This window comes from Urocampus carinirostris, chromosome 8 (genome assembly GCF_059441175.1).
Source record: "Urocampus carinirostris isolate Australia breed hairy pipefish chromosome 8, RoL_Ucar_1.0, whole genome shotgun sequence".
In the NCBI taxonomy this organism is placed as follows: domain Eukaryota; kingdom Metazoa; phylum Chordata; class Actinopteri; order Syngnathiformes; family Syngnathidae; genus Urocampus; species Urocampus carinirostris.
This window is the reverse complement of record NC_142356.1, coordinates 6,876,873-6,892,741: the sequence shown is the minus strand read 5'-3', so window position 1 is coordinate 6,892,741 and position 15,869 is coordinate 6,876,873. Positions and strand designations below refer to the sequence as shown.

At 39.5% G+C, this 15,869-nt stretch overlaps 1 protein-coding gene across 1 annotated transcript; it reads left to right on the top strand.

Moving 5' to 3' along the window:
• Window positions 1-65: 65 nt before the first annotated feature.
• On the top strand, window positions 66-15,350 carry srp68 (signal recognition particle 68). The gene is made up of 16 exons (XM_088341461.1): window positions 66-210; window positions 602-668; window positions 2,842-2,955; window positions 3,128-3,323; window positions 4,056-4,138; window positions 4,219-4,328; window positions 4,392-4,471; window positions 4,551-4,691; window positions 9,700-9,798; window positions 9,883-9,947; window positions 11,310-11,463; window positions 11,823-11,917; window positions 11,981-12,110; window positions 12,191-12,266; window positions 12,345-12,397; window positions 14,270-15,350. Exons 1-16 carry the CDS (start codon window positions 123-125, stop codon window positions 14,495-14,497), a joined length of 1,779 nt encoding a protein of 592 aa, XP_088197587.1. The 5' UTR covers window positions 66-122; the 3' UTR covers window positions 14,498-15,350.
• The last annotated feature ends 519 nt before the right edge of the window (window positions 15,351-15,869 follow it).

Here is a 15,869-nt window from a genome sequence, read left to right as displayed (position 1 = left end):
AAAAGATTTAGAATAGTGTACCGTTGTAGATGATAAATAATCTCGCGAGATTTGACAGATTTTTACTCCGCCCATCGTGACCAGGAGCGTGTCCGCACTGGGTCTTGCTAGCATTTGGAAAAATGACAGCAGTCAAGCAAAACGACGTGAAAGCTTCCCTTTTGGAGGAAAACAAAGAAAACTCACCAGGAGGAGGAATTGGCCTGGAAAGTATCCTTTTTAGTGTTTCAGGTCCTTAGTGTTTTTCAATTAGGTAAAAAGTACAGAGTTAGCTCGGAAGCTAACGTTAGCATGTTCGCTTAGTGTGTCAGAAGCTAGCGCGGTTAGGCTACGTGTCATACTGAAACAGTGACATAGGCTGAAATGTCAAATAAAAAGTTCTTGTTCTTGCTGTCTTCACAATAATTGACAGCAGTATGTTGATACAAAAACACCCAATTGACTACGTAGTATCCTCTCAACGTGTTTTTATTTTTTTAGATAACGTAATAGTTGTAGCAGACTGTCTTAATGGTGCGTTCACGTGGACTATGTAAAATTATTGACTTAAAATTTGGTGATCGTGTGCAAAAGCTTTAAGTTTCTCAACTATGCATTACAGTCTTGCAAATAATAAAGGAGTCCCAGCAGCTGCATGGTCTCAGGCATGGAGACTACCAAAGATACAGGTGAGATCCTGCCTTCATTTGAGTGGTGGGGTGGGAAGATCTCTACAGAGATTAAACAATTACATTTACGGCCTGGGAAATGACATTAATCCGTTCTGAGGTTGGGATTGCAAAGTGAAATTGGTGTATAGGTAGAGATAAAAACATGTTTATTAGCTAATGCATTCTGATCCCTTGTTACCTTCGATAAAAACATGAAATGACAAAATAGTATACTGTAAGTACTAATATTTGATGTAAGTTCATACAAATACATAACATTATAGATAAATGTATATGTAAAGAGAAAAAAAATCCACCTTTGGTGTTAAGTGGCTTGAGCTGGTCAAATTGAGTTGGTAAGTGGATGCCAGGTAAGAATACCGCAGATTCAAATCACAGACTCCTCCCCACTTGAGTACAGTCTACTTACGGATTCCGGTAGATACGATCATTTTTTTGGGGATGTGGATTTTGTATTGTGTGCACCTTTTTCTGAGTACAGGGCAGTACTGTAGTGCTTCTCTCCGCAGCTATCGCCGTGTGGCGTTGTTTGAGGTCACCCAGCATCCACTCGGAAATTAAAAAATCTGCTTCCTCTTCCCAATTTGTATGTAAACATCTCTCCTTCACCTGCTCGTAATCTCACCGCTGCCACCAATGTCGCGTGTCGCTTTGGGTGGGTAATGGATTGCGCCTCCTTCATGAAAAAATACTCCGAAACACTTTGTAAACACACCTAACTCTCTCCAAAACTAAACTCTCGCGCTCGCCTAGACCCTCCCACCAACTCTCGCGACATTCGTCGCCCTACTGACATTCATGCGCACCTCACATTCTACGCCTACACTATCTCCAGCGCGCTAAGATACTTTGATCTTATTATTGTTTAATCTCTCATGAATCCATTCAATATGGTTGGTGTAAATTGTAAGGAAGAGGCAAGCCGTTACTTTTGTAACGAAAGTGGAATAAGAAAGCTTTATGCGGTTGAGAAAATGGTCTGGCCGCATTTTTTCGGCCACTTTTTACCACGGAGGGGGACTTCTTGAGTAAGTAAGTTAAACCTCACTTTATTTATGTTTATAGAGCATATTACTTTATGAAATGTTTATTTTTAGTACCAAACAATACAGGTTACCTATACAAGCCTTAAACATACTTATGCAAACCATAAACAAACAAAATATAGCACTGAAGCAACTTACGAACACATTCAAATTTCGAACGATCGTCTGGAACCCATCGCGTTCGTAAGTAGGGCAGCGTCTGTTATTCATTTTAAAACTTCCACCGATTTGTTACTTTCTTTGAATATTGTAGACGGGGTCATCTGTTTCATGGGTAATGGATCTGGTGTTGGTTACTTTGGTAGGGGTGTCTAAAGAGAGTTGTTAGCAAAGCCAAAACACTAGGCTGGAACTGCATTCTCGCTGTTGCATTCTTTCCTGACGCTGCTTAGTCGATTCATGGATGTGATAACGATCCACGGCAAACCTGCTGGTGATCACCGTCTCTTTGCGCTATATTGACTCCCCTCAGAGTCCGATTTAATTGATGAATTTCTTTTCAATAAAGCGGGCGCCATCCTTCCCAGTTTGTTCAGATTCAGAGACATTGACTGCATATGCCCAGTCTGTCTGTTAGGCTGGTGTATGCTGTCAATCAGTCGCGGAGTCAGTCACGCCATTGCATACACTCACACACTGTGCCCTCTCCGACCACAATGACCGTTACGTTGATAGCAATCTGACAATGAAGGCTCTTCAATTCAAAATCTGTGAAGGAGTTAACCATATATAATCAATAACTGAAGCGCTAAGTAGTGAGGGGTCCCCGTATTGTATTTCCGACTCACAAAGACTTTAGAGAGAAAAATGTATAAGGTAGTTCAGCCAATAGCATATCCTTATTTTAAAGAGGCAGTGACACAAACCTATAGCTGAACAGCATTTTATAAGACTTCAACCAATTGCAGACTGGTATCTTAGAAGTTAAACTTGTCATAAGAACGAATTTTGTAAAGTTTGAATTTAAGTTTTGGGCATGCTAAATCATTTATTGTTAATGTCATATAGTTGGGAAAATGCTGTAAAGAGGGTCCGAAAAACAGTATTACACACAGTAAAGCTGAAATGCTGTATCTTTGGGTGTCTACTGTATTGTAACCATGTAATCTACCTCTCTTTTGCAGGGGTTACTGTTCTCGTAGACTGCGGCGTTTACGCAAGACACTTGGATTCAAGATGGGTAACCGGCACAAGTTCGTAGGGAAGAAAATTACAATTGAAATGGTTTCAGACAACAGGTAAGAAATGCTGCAAAATGACGCAGGGCATTTTTCCCTTTTAATAGATGGACAATAAGATGGCTACCAAAGTTCCATATGTGCTATATACTTTTGTTGGAACATCAATCTTATGGAGTATAATGGCTGAATGCAACCTTCATGCTTATGTTGTTCTTCTCTATCCTTTTAGGTACTTGCTGCTGGTTTTAATGGAAGCTGAGCGTGCATGGAGCTACGCGATGCAGTTGAAGCAGGAGGCCAACACGGAGCCGCGGAAACGTTTCCACCTGATGGCACGGTTGCGTAAAGCTGCCAAGCACAGCGAGAAGCTGGAAAAGTTGTGCGAGAGCCCCTCTGTTGATGCCAAGACTAAACTGGAAGCACAGGTATCATTAAGCCTTCGTTGACAACCAGTCAGCAACACTTGTAGGCCAGTCAGAGTTGTGATGAACTACATTTTCAGATTGATTGTTTTATTTTTTATTATTTGTGAAAGAGAGTGCATAGTTTTACTGGACAAAAGAGACCGTAGTTTTTCATTTCGTGCAGGTGTTAATCCAATTAGAAACAGAATATTGGATCTCTGAAGCGATTTGAATCGTTTACATCTCTCGAGACAAAATAATAATTCCGTATACTTGGTGTTTTCCAGAATTCAGATTACAAGGGCAAAGCAAGAGCAACGTCATTACGCTCATAGACATCATTTACACGTTATCCTTTTGACATTAAAATCTGGATAATACCATTCATGTTACTGACCAAAATCAATGAAATGTGCTTGTTTCCAAAAGTGAGCTCAATTGCCACGATGCGTGCCATAATACAATGTGCTTGTACGTGAATATAGACTTGCACTATATATGGTTATATACAACTGTTACATTTTTTGCCTAGGGCGCGAAAAATAAAACAGAAATGTTCTAGAAAAAAAAAATCAACCAATACGCATGAGGCTTTTGGGCAAGTAAGGCAATCAAAATATGAGCGTAATCAGATTTTTTTGCCTGTTTACCTTGGCTTTACACTATTGCAATACTGGCAATATTCCTTTTTCATTTGGAATATTTTCAACATGTAAACGTACGCACTGATGGGCTTTTTGTTGTCAATCGCAGGCCTACACATCATACCTGACCGGAATGGTAGAATTTGAACTGCAGAAGTGGAAGAGTGCCATGGAGGCCTTCAATAAGTGCAAGTGAGCCACTTTCCATGCAGTTTTTTTCATGTGTATTTGTAATTGTCAACGAATATACAAATCCCTCCTTTTTATTTAAGGACTATCTATGAAAAGCTGGCAAGTGCTTTCACGGAGGAGCTGGAAGCCTTGTATCGCCAGCGTGTAGATGAAATATCCCCCAATATCAGATACTGTGCTTACAATATAGGTAAGAGTCATAGACTTGAGTAAAGGGAAAAAAGAGGTCTTTTTAAACTTTTTTGTTCGATAGGTGACCAAAATGCCATCAACGACTTGATGCAGATGAGACTGACAGGAGGAGGTGGAGGAATGATGGCTGAAAAATTAGAAGTGAGCCCACTGGATGCAGCTCACCAACAAAATAATTCCCCCTAAACGATTTTAATGTTTTTTTCTTCCCTATCAACAGACTCTTATCACTCAGGCAAGAACCAAACAGGCGGCCACCATGAGCGAGGTGGAGTGGCGCGGGAGGAGCGTGCCCGTCAAGCTGGACAAGGCCCGGGTCTTCCTATTAGGTCTGGCAGACAACGAGGCTGCCATTGCTCAGGTTAGTATTGCTACGTAATTTTACGGCCGTGAAAGCTTCCTCAACTTTTGTCTGTTGTTGTTGCTGAGAGCTCCACAAGGGTTGCAAGTCAGGTGATAAATGCAAATGAAACTTATGGTAATTGGCTAACGCAATCCAAACTCCCATTACCCCACATAAAAACATTTAAATGACAAAATAGTATACAATAGGGTACTACTGATATGTGATGTAAATGTATATGAATAATCAAATATAAAATAATGATACATGTAAATAAGTATGCTGTGACAAGACAAGCTGGTACAGTGGAGTGGATGAAGTGAGAGGAAGAGACAGCAAACTGATATGAAAACTTCTACTTTAAAGAGTGTTATGTCTCTAGGAGATTTTGATGCTTTAATTGCTCCTTTATTCTTAATTGTCACAACAGTGGATTGTTGAAGAAATATTCCTCACCGAGAGAAGAGGTGGGAAGCGTAGACAAACATTTTACTCATGTAAAAGTACTGTTACTTCAGAATAATATGACACAAGTATTAGTAAAAGTAGTCATCCAATACTTACTTGAGTACAAGTAAAAAAGTATTTGGTGAAAAAAAACCTCAAGTACTGAGTAACTGTAGCAACGTCATATTTATTCATTTACGGGGGAAAAAAAACAACCAATCTGATCATCAAATAATCCGTCCAATAAACAAAAAATACATTTAATTTAAAAGTAGACCAAAACAATCAATGTAATTTCAAGTGATTTAATAAACAATAAAATTAAAATAGAATAAAGCAAATGAATACATTAAGCACATGTAGCTCCAAGTAGCACATTTAAAGCCGCAATACTTATCTTAACCTTCTCTGCAAGTAGAACAACAAGCTTGCCCATGAACTCGAACAAAGGAGAGAGTGCACATAGTAGCTGGTGTTTGGCACCCTTTTTAAGGGGGATATGCTTTTGATGTGCAGCCAGAGGTGCTCCTCCTCTTCTGTGTTTTCATAGTCTGAATTGCTAAGCGACCTTTTCGATCCGTTTCATCCGTAAACAACTTTTCCCTGCTGAAGTTGAATATGGTCATGTGACGAGGCTGCTACGTTAGATTGGTCAAACATTGTGGAGCCTGGCCGAGTTCTGCGACCTTAGCAGAGACAGACAGACACGTACTTACGTGGAGGGGATTCACGAAGTAACAAATTAACGACTTCAATGTTGCCTATTGTAGCGGAGTAAAAGTACTGTTTTTTTTATCTTTACAAATTTACTCGAGTAAAAGTATAGGGATTTAAATACTATTAGAAGTACAAAATTTCCCAAAACCTACTCCGGTAAATCTAACGGGGTTAAAGTACTCCGTCACATTTACCTAAATGTAAATGAACTCCGTTACTACCCACCTCTGACCAAGAGTAACAACACAAATGACTTCTTTGCATTCCTCAATAATGGTTATTATATTTTTGCCTCTCTCTGGAATCATTGCAAGTCTTGGGATCCATAGCAGATGAATATAGTACATAAATACAGTATTTTATCACACTAACTCATATAGTCTTAAAAAGATTCTGAACTGAATAAAGAGAGACTAAGACATTGTTGGGGGGAGTTCAGCCAATTGCATATCAGCATTTTCATGATGCTATGACGCGAACCAATGGTGCCCGCCCCGAGACTGGAAGGTTGCTAGTTCGAGCCTCCGCTTGTCATACCTAAGACTTGCATCATTGTCTCCCTGCTTGGCGCTAGGGATTAGGGGTGGGAATTGGGGGATTTGGTCACCTAATGACTCCAAACAAGATGTTGCAGCACATCAGTTGGGTTGAGCGAGGGGGCTGGGAATCCCCTCTTCTGTATCAATCATCCGGAAAGAGTCAAAAATGAGAATGTGTTCTTGACTCTAGCCCCCTTCCACTTGAGGGATATGGCTCCAGTGTGTGTGTGTGTATATATAATATATATATACATATATATGTGTATATATATATATATATATATATATATATATATATATATATTGTTTTCAATTAAGAAAAAATGCACAAAGCAAGCCTATTCACTCTCCAAGTTGATAAGAGTATTAAAATGATAAAGGGGCAGTTATGATGGAATTAAGATGGGCGATTCATGTACAATTAATCATGAGTTACCCATGATATCCACGAGATTAATCGCAATTGAATGTTGTATTCAATTGATAGTACTTGATTATTTCTCTTGACTTTACTTGAAAATCACACGTAAATGTATTAGTCTTTTTCAGATTCTAGGACACATCTTTTTGGTCTTGTTTCCTGTGCAAACATTTCTAGATGTAGTTTTACAAACATTCAAAGGGTGTCATTGTTGTCTCGCCAGTCTCTCTGCCCATGTGATCCACCTCCCGTCATTCTCTGTAGCTGCTCTCGCAAGCACGTCTTCAGGGCACTCCTAACGCACCCTCTGGCATTTAATTCTGTTGTTCGTACGCCAACATTCTGAGCATATCGGTGCGCACATAAATGCAGGGCAACACCCAGTCTGTGTGTGGCTGGAGAGACGATGTTGATGTTGACTTATATAAAGTACTATTATGCAGATTATTTTTGTTGTAGAGGCGAGAAGTGGAAAGACTTCATGTTTTGTACACACCATTCTATCAGTAGTGAAAGAGCAGCATCACCATCGTATGTGTCTGTCTGCAGCATGCCTGCAGTCCTCAAGCTCAACCACAGAGAATGTAGAACAGGTCCAGCCAGTCGGGCGGAGGCGTAGCCGCATTGTGAGCAACATTCAATTCCGTAATCAGCCTCATCATAGTTTGCATTGCAATGATTCCTTTTTTTTTCTTGACTGATTTTAAAAGTAAATCGGACGGAGTTTTCTGTGTTTTTATGACCTTCACTACACTTGATGTTATACTTCTGTAATTTTGTTGTATACATGAGCATTGCAGAGGCATTTGGCATCCTACAGCAGTAAAGTGAATTTGAGTCAAGTGCAGGAATGCATGAGTAGCTGGCTGGGCCACATACCTTCCTCTTTCTCAGTCTCCTCCACCTTCATCCCCGACCATACATTCTTGCTCCAAGCCATGGTGTACTTACATGAGTGAATTCTTTACGTGGAAAGTGAACGCAAGTTCTAGTGTTGAGCAACACTCAAGCATTCCGGCTGAACGTATCTTTTTTTCCCTTCCAAATTGTTGCCGTTAAGAGAGACACGTTTGTCCCGATAGATTTAGCCAGATTGAAGGCGCCAACTTTTTGTAGTGACAGCAGCTTTACAACTGAATTCAGAAAAATGTTCCAAAAGAAAGCACTTATTGTTTCCCTGGAATAATCAAATATAGTTGACCCCTGGAATACGACATGAATTCATTCTGAGGTGAAAGTAATATGTTGTTCCCTTTTGGTAACTAAGGGTTTATGCAGATTTTTTTTTTAGGGCTGTACCTTCCATCCAACCATTATCTGCACCGCTTATCCTCAGTAGGGTCGCGGGGGTGCTGGAGCCCATCCCAACCATCCGCGGGCAGTGGGCTGGGGACGCCCTGAACTAGTTGCCAGTCAGTCACAGGGCACACAAGGACAGACAACTCGCTTATTCACACCTAGGGACAATTTGGACCGGCCAATTAACCTGACATACATGTTTTAGGAATGTGGGAGGAAACCCATGCAAGCAAGGGGGAGAACATGCAAACTCCACACAGGAAAGTTCGATCTCATTACTTCAGAACTGTGCCGCACACGCACTAACCACTGCGCCACCGTGCTGCCCAGTGCTGTACCTTAATATACTTAATTCACACTTTCAATCATTCAAAGGGTCATATGGCAGGGATGGAATCCTATGGTAATTGGCTTATGGGTTCCAAAACACAAATTTCGTCGTCTTGCAGCCTTCACACTCAATAATAGTACGCAACCATGGCCTCCTCACAGCCGCATGAGTATAGTGAGTTCAGCCATGTAAAATATTTACTCCAAAACGCATGATTATGCCGACATATTAAAAAAGAAATTCCACTAAAAGCATGTCTGCATCAATGGTCATTTCTTTGTTGCCAGCTGTCTCTTTAGTCCCATAAGTTATGTTTATAAATAAACAGACTAGTAAAATAGTTTCTATTGTCTTAACTTTTGACATCTTTTTCGGCCAGTTGCAGGCTTTGTTTTACAGTCCACAGCCAGCACTAGCCTATATGGCCGTTATTGCTGAAGAGGGTAAGGAGTCTTTAGCAAAGAGTAATTATTTACACAGCGGAAAGCCAATGAAATTCAGAATAAATCCATATGAAGATGTCCCTATTGTATTCATATTGAAATAAGTGTGAGTAATGCGCTATTTTACGCCCAAGTGCGCACAATGGTGATGGAGCACGGACACAGAATTCAAACATTTATGCCTCTTTCACAATGTCTAAAAAAATTGGCTGAAGTAAAATACACATTGCAAAGGTTTTAGTGTTGTAAACTGGTGGACGTACATAATCTCCAGATGGTTCAAGGACAACATTTAATTTCCCATGTCTGCGTCTTTGGTTGGGATTTTAGGTGAATTTCACCAGAAGGCGTTAATCCTGAACGATTCTTAATAATTTTCCCAATTGTCGATTGATTATGGTCTTATTTTTAGCGGGGGTAACGATGCATGTTGCCCTCTTCTTGTTTCTTTTTCATGTCAAGATTTTGTTTCAATTGTGATCTTCTATTTGCTTCTCCCTTAAGCATCACTCCAGGTGTTGGGATCAAGAGTTAAGAAATGCAGTAGAAAAATACAGTATCGTATTTCACTAACTCAGGGTCTACTGTATTGTTTGTTGGGGAAAAAGTACAATTGAATTCATACTCTGGGATCAGACTAGCCCTACTAATGAGAAAACCTTTTTAAGGGACTACATAATTCATCTTTAACTTGGAGGGCACATATTGTGTCATTGTCATTTGTGCAGATTTCAACTATCAAATGTTTAACTGTGGGGATTGTACTAACATTGAACAACCCTTGGATGACCTTTTTATTAAATTTCCTTGATACTTCCCTTCGGTGAAGGCAGCCAATGAGGAGACGAAGGAGCACCTGTACGAGACCCTGCTGGCTGAATGCCGCGACACCATCCAAGCGGTACGAGAGGAACTCAAGACTGAGGCGGTAAGATGAGATCACCTTAGAAGGAGATGACCAAAACTGAAAGTCTCTTACTTATTTCATCTTGGTTTGTGCTTGAATTTATAGAAGCAGCGAGAGAGGAGCACTGATGCAGAGAACGGCAAAGTGTCTAACATGCAGTTCTTGCACAGGTAGGTTTTCAGGATGATTTTTCTATTTATTATGGTTTCAAATGTACGACTGACATCCATTAAATAGGTGAGATCAGTTTTGGGTTTTGCAGGCGTTTAATAGAGATAAAACATTACCTTTTAAAAACAGTATTATATCTGCACACTCAGTTTTAACTCACAAGCACAAGCTTCCATATTCCTTTGGCGTTGTCATTCTTGGACTTGTAACTTTTTGTTTTCCCCTATGATTTTAAATTGCAGCCAAAAACGTACTCTAAATTCTACTTTTTCAATGTTACTTCAGATAAATACAAAAGTATCAGATAATTTCTTTCATTATAAGCAATTGTGGACACATCTTTATTTGCAAACTGGGATGATAACCGTAATCAGGATTTTTTTATATTTCTATGGATTTTTGATATAGAGGTCTCAAACATTTCCCATAAAAATAACTAGAGGTCTTTCATTTTGTAACATAATGCAAATCAGACTATAGAATATGATTTTCAGTGCAAATAAAACAACTGGTTAGATGAATCATAAAAATATAGCTACTTTAGGTGCAGCTTTATTGCTGTGCATTGGGTTGTGCCAACTGGCAAGGTTCCTGACCCGATTTGGAATTTTATTGTATCTGTTTTGATGCAACCTCAGTGGAAATGTTTAAATCTAAGCTGAAAACACGCTTCTATTCTATAGCATATGAATAACTTATATTTTATGTTGACAATATCTGTGTATTATTTGCCCTCATGTAGGTTTTAGATCAGGGGATGGTGTCATAATAGTCTGTGGTTTGCAATGTGGTCAGTGCAGTCCTTTGGGACTCCTTGTGATTAAGGGCGTCACAAATAAACATGACTTGACATGACTTCTTATTTTACCTGAAAAACTAGTTAAAAATGTCGAATGTAATACTTCAGATTCAGATTCAAATGGACAATTTTGCTTATTTTTCTAAAAACAAGATTAAAGTGTAATATAAGAACCATAATACTAAAAAATGGTCGTTTATCTACCTGTATCATATAATTTTTCACATTTCAAGTCACATTTTCTCATTTTACCTAACCTGTTTTAAATGTAAGATATTACATTTTCTTGTAACTTTTCTTATTTAAAAAATAATACCTAAAATGTTATTATATATATATACACCGAGAAGATATTTTTTCTCATTTCATAGAAAATCTCATTTAATTAGAAAAACAACTCTAAAATGCCTTAAAATATTACTGTATCTTGATGTTTTTTAATCTTCTTATTGACGTGTTTAAAATGTCGTGAAATGAGAAAAAGAATACTTTAAATGGTAAAAAAACGATATGCCATTATTTAGAATGTATCCTTTGCTGTGTCCAATCCGTGGCCCTCTAGCTACCTGAGCTACATCAAGCTGTGCACGCTGGTGAGGAGGAACGAGAGCATGGCGCAAACGCTGGAGGCCAAACTGAAGGAGCCGGAAGGGGACGAGAACAAGAGGGGGGCCCGTCCGCAGGACCTCATTCGCCTGTATGACATCATTCTGCAGGCAAGTTCCAAATTCGGGTGCCTGAATTTCCCACAAATTCCAGTTTTGTTGTTTATAGAATAGTATTGCCTTTGTCGTCATCAAATATAACATAGTGTACCATGTTTACAGTGAGATTAGACCTGGTACTCCGGGAAGAAACTGTCTTTGAGCCTTTAGGTCTTTATCTAAACCTTTAGAATCTGCCCAGGGTGAGAGAAGTCCTCCATAACGCTGTTGGCTCCGCTGCGGTAGCACAAAGTCCTTTAGACTGGGCAGGGATTAGCTCCTGATATTGTGGGCTGAGTTGATGACATTGTAAGGTTCTCCTGTAAGTTCCACAACGGACACTAGTCATTCTGTTGCATTTCAATCCACAGAGTCTGGCTGAACTGTCCTCGCTGCAGGGCCTGGAGGATGACCACACTTTCCAGAAAGAGATGTCTCTGAAGACGTTGGCCTACAAAGCCTACAGGTAAGTCTCCCTGAATGTGCGTCCAAAAAAGGTAGCATCTTGACACTGACGATGTCCTTGAAGGTGTTTCTACATCGCCCAGTCGTATGTTCTGGTGAAAAAGTGGAGCGAGGCACTGGTGCTCTATGAGAGGGTTCTCAAGTACGCCAAGGAGGTGCAGTCCAAAGCTAAGGGCCTGAACAACAGCCTTAAGGTCGGGATTAGCGGGTCGAATCCATGCACATGATTTTGTTTAAAGCTCTCATCGAGCGTTCGCACGTGTGACCATGACAGGACCTCCCTGATGTGCAAGAGCTCATCGCTAAAGTCAACGCAGAAAAGTACTCGCTTCAAGCGGCTGCTATTTTAGGTCAGGACTTTTAAAGCCGAGCGATTTTCATCGCCACACGCGAAGAAGCAAACCTGACACGGTACTCGTTTGTTTCAGACACCGTGGAGACAGTCGACGTTCCTGTTCCGCAGCCCGTCAAAGACAACACGGTAAGATTGCTCAACTCAAAAGTCGATAAGTATGCTAATGGGGCCTGCAGACAAAGCGATTAAAAAAGAGTGAATAGCAGACATGGGACCAAGTCACACATGTGCAAGTCTCAAGTAAGTCTCAAGTCTTCACCTTCAAGTCCCAAGTAAGTCCCAAGTATTTTTTTCTTGGGCAAGTCAAGTCACAAGTCAAGTCCCGAGTCTTAGATTGCCAAGTCCAAGTCAAGTCACAAGTCATAAAAACAGCGACTCGAGTCGACTCGAGTCCAAGTCACTAAGTCTCAAGTCCCCATGTCTGGTGAATAGCAATCATAAAGTTTTCAATCAACTTTTTCTGGGCAAGCCTTTTTGGAGTCATTGGGTTGACATTTTAAGCACACTTAAGCCACGTAGATGTGCAGCAATTTATTGAACAATTACGGTTTAAACGGTTATCAAATTATATATTTTCAAAAATCAATCAATCATTAATGTTTCTGTCACAGATAACTAATGAAACTCCTATTGAATCAAAAATGTAACATCTTGCTTGCGATGGAAAAATTCTGTAATACTTTTCACAAATTTCCTTATATCTTATAACTCTATTGAGGGATTTCTTAACGGTGGGGTGCGGCATTTGAAAACTTGTAGCTGTAATCATGACTTCAGGCCAGGAGATGGCGGCAGAGTCACATGATTTGCATGCGTTTCTTCGAAGCGCTCGAATAAATGATATTTTCATGCCCCTAACAGGCCTGATAAAAGTGAGATTAAAGCCGAAAGACATAATGGAAAATGAACTCTGGGGCTTTTTTAACACATACCCAATAAATACATGTTTAGACCGTTAACAGTTTTTAAGCACACCTTATAATATAGAGAGAAATCCCTCAGTTTTCGTGGTTATTTGGAACCAGAATCACTCGCGAAAAGGGAAAATCTGCGAAGTAGCTTCGCTCCTTCATGAAAGCCCCCAAAGGGGTAAAACTTCCTCAAGATGTGTTTACAACTGTAACAAAAGAACAATTACAGATATCCAAATAATAACTCGCAAAATTGCAGTTGAAGAGTTAGGGGTAGGGTTACAGATATGGCGAGGGGAAGGAAGCTAGGGTTTGGGCTGTAAATTTAAATATAAGGGTTCCAAAATGATGTTGGGGATAGAGTTAAGGTTTGAAAATAAAATTTAGGCTCCTGTTCGTTAGTCCCACCCTAGATATCTTTTTTCAGGGTTCCCTTGGATCCTTGAAAAGTCTTAAAAGGCATTGAATTAATTATTCTAAAATAAGGCCTTCATTGCATAAATATGTCTTAAATGGAATTTTCGAAAATCTTAAAAATGTGAACACATTAATAAGATTTATAATTGAACTAAAAGGTTTGAGTAATATTTATCAATTGTCTTTTTTTTAATAATTCCCTGATTCACTCTGGTGGTAACATGGTGTGACCACAATCACCGAAATATCAAAACGGTGATGTGGTTTCAGTCAGGCTTTTCAGTCTGACGCATGTCGTAGGTCTACCCAAAATACACATAGCAACTCTGGACAGAGACGTTTTTTTTGGATCATGCTCAGAAAGTGTAAATTTTCTGAGAAGAGGCTGTCCAACACCATGGCTGAAAGCTGTGCCAGGTCATGTGTGCGAGACATGATGTACTGTGTGCAAGAAATATATATTTTTTGAGTTTATTTGTTTCGATTGTGTTTTTTTTGTCGATTTAGTGTAAAATTTTATTTCAGAAGACATTACAAAAGTCTTAAGAAGTCTTGAGAATTAACCGGCCTTAAGCCGTAGTAACTTTTATGATACTGGAAAAATTGGATAATTGGCTTTGAAAGTCCTTAAAAATTGCCCTGTTTTTGGTTGGCGTCTGGTTCTACCCAGCCTCTGTGCGACCGTTTGGAGACGTTCCGCCTGGACCCGTCCCTGGTGGGCAAGCATCCCAACCTGGTCCACTTCCCGCCCGACTTCCAGCCCATCCCCTGCAAGCCCCTCTTTTTCGACCTGGCCCTCAACCACGTGGCCTTCCCGACTCTCGAGCACAAAGTGGAACAGAAGGTTAAGGGCAGCCTGACCGGTTACATCAAAGGCATCTTTGGATTTGGAAGCTAAAGTAATAGAAAACCTACTCATTGCGCCTCCGACTCCACCCGGTGTCATTGATAGGATCATCATTCTTGAATGGTTACTTTCAGTGCCTCAAAGCGGATGAGTTTTTGAGAAAGGAATGTCATCTAATTCACCTATTACCTTTTTTATGACTCATCATGGTTATACTGGTTACCGTTTCTTAATATGCATCCAATCGAGTTGTTTTTGTCCGCCCTTCTTCACTTCTTAACAACTCATCAGTCAGACTTTAAACATTGCTTTGTTTGTTTTTTCGTCTGGTGCCACCTTTATTTAATTCTTCGTCCGAGTTGACATCTAGTCACTAGTTCAGAAAAAGCTCAGGTCGTCAGTTTCTTCTCCATTCATGGAGTCCTGCTGGGCTTCTTCTAAAAAATTATCATGCGAATAGATGTGATCAGGAATAATCTCCAGTCATATTTTGGCAAAACTGTTGAAAAAAGAGTATATTTTTGATTCTTTTGATGTCCTCGATCGCTAAAAACAAAATTCAGTTTTACCGTAGATATCAAAGGTAAGAAAACGGGAAAAATCATGATAAATTCAAAAAAGGAAATCATCCTTGCAAATCTTGTCTTTTCAGAATATTTTGTCGTTTTTTTTAAATTTGATTTTCAACCTCATCAAAATGAATCCTTGCTAAATAGATGTAAAAAAACATGAATAGAGAAAATTTTAATCATGCAAACTTGGGCTGTTTCGCCGTGTCCATCAAGGTGATGGTCCAACTTTTTCAAAGTTCCTAAATGTCTCACAGAAGTGAGTTCTCCCTACTTTCATTTTCTGATTTTTTATGTTTTAAAAATACAATAAATAAAATGACATTTCAACACAACGCAAATGTGATTGGTGTTTACTCTCATTCAAAAAAGTGCAATGCAAAAACAAAAAACGCTACATGTCTCAGTAAAAATGCTTATGGTGAAATTTGTACCTGCAATTGAGCAGTGGGAATATCATATAGATTTAAGTTTCAATTAGATTGATCTTATTGGTCCCCTGAGGGAAATTCACTTACTCCTACTAACTTTACCGGGGGAAATCACAGACATTGCATTTAAAAAAAAAAAAAAAACAGCAGAATGGGTATAAGGCTTTTTCTGAGGTGGGCCCCTTTGGAATCTTATTGTCTTGCATCTGCGCCACGACGGTATTGGGATAATGAGCAGGGTTGGGTAGGGTTACTTTAACTTGATTACATTCAATTACTTTTGGATTACTCCAATACCAAATATGCTAATAAAAGACAAAAGAAACTAAATATGAATAAAATGACTAAATTTTGTGCAGGCTTGGGGAGTAACGGAATACATGGAACGGCAAAAATGATGTTTGCAAGCTGTTTGGATTTATT

Bases quoted from the DNA above. Each gene is read 5' to 3' on its own strand.
- srp68 (XM_088341461.1), top strand. From the start codon at position 123: ATGACAGCAGTCAAGCAAAACGACGTGAAAGCTTCCCTTTTGGAGGAA. The intron at 211-601 runs GTATCCTTTTTA...TATGCATTACAG, and splicing joins AGGAGGAATTGGCCTGGAAA to TCTTGCAAATAATAAAGGAG. The intron at 9,948-11,309 runs GTAGGTTTTCAG...GTGGCCCTCTAG, and splicing joins AACATGCAGTTCTTGCACAG to CTACCTGAGCTACATCAAGC.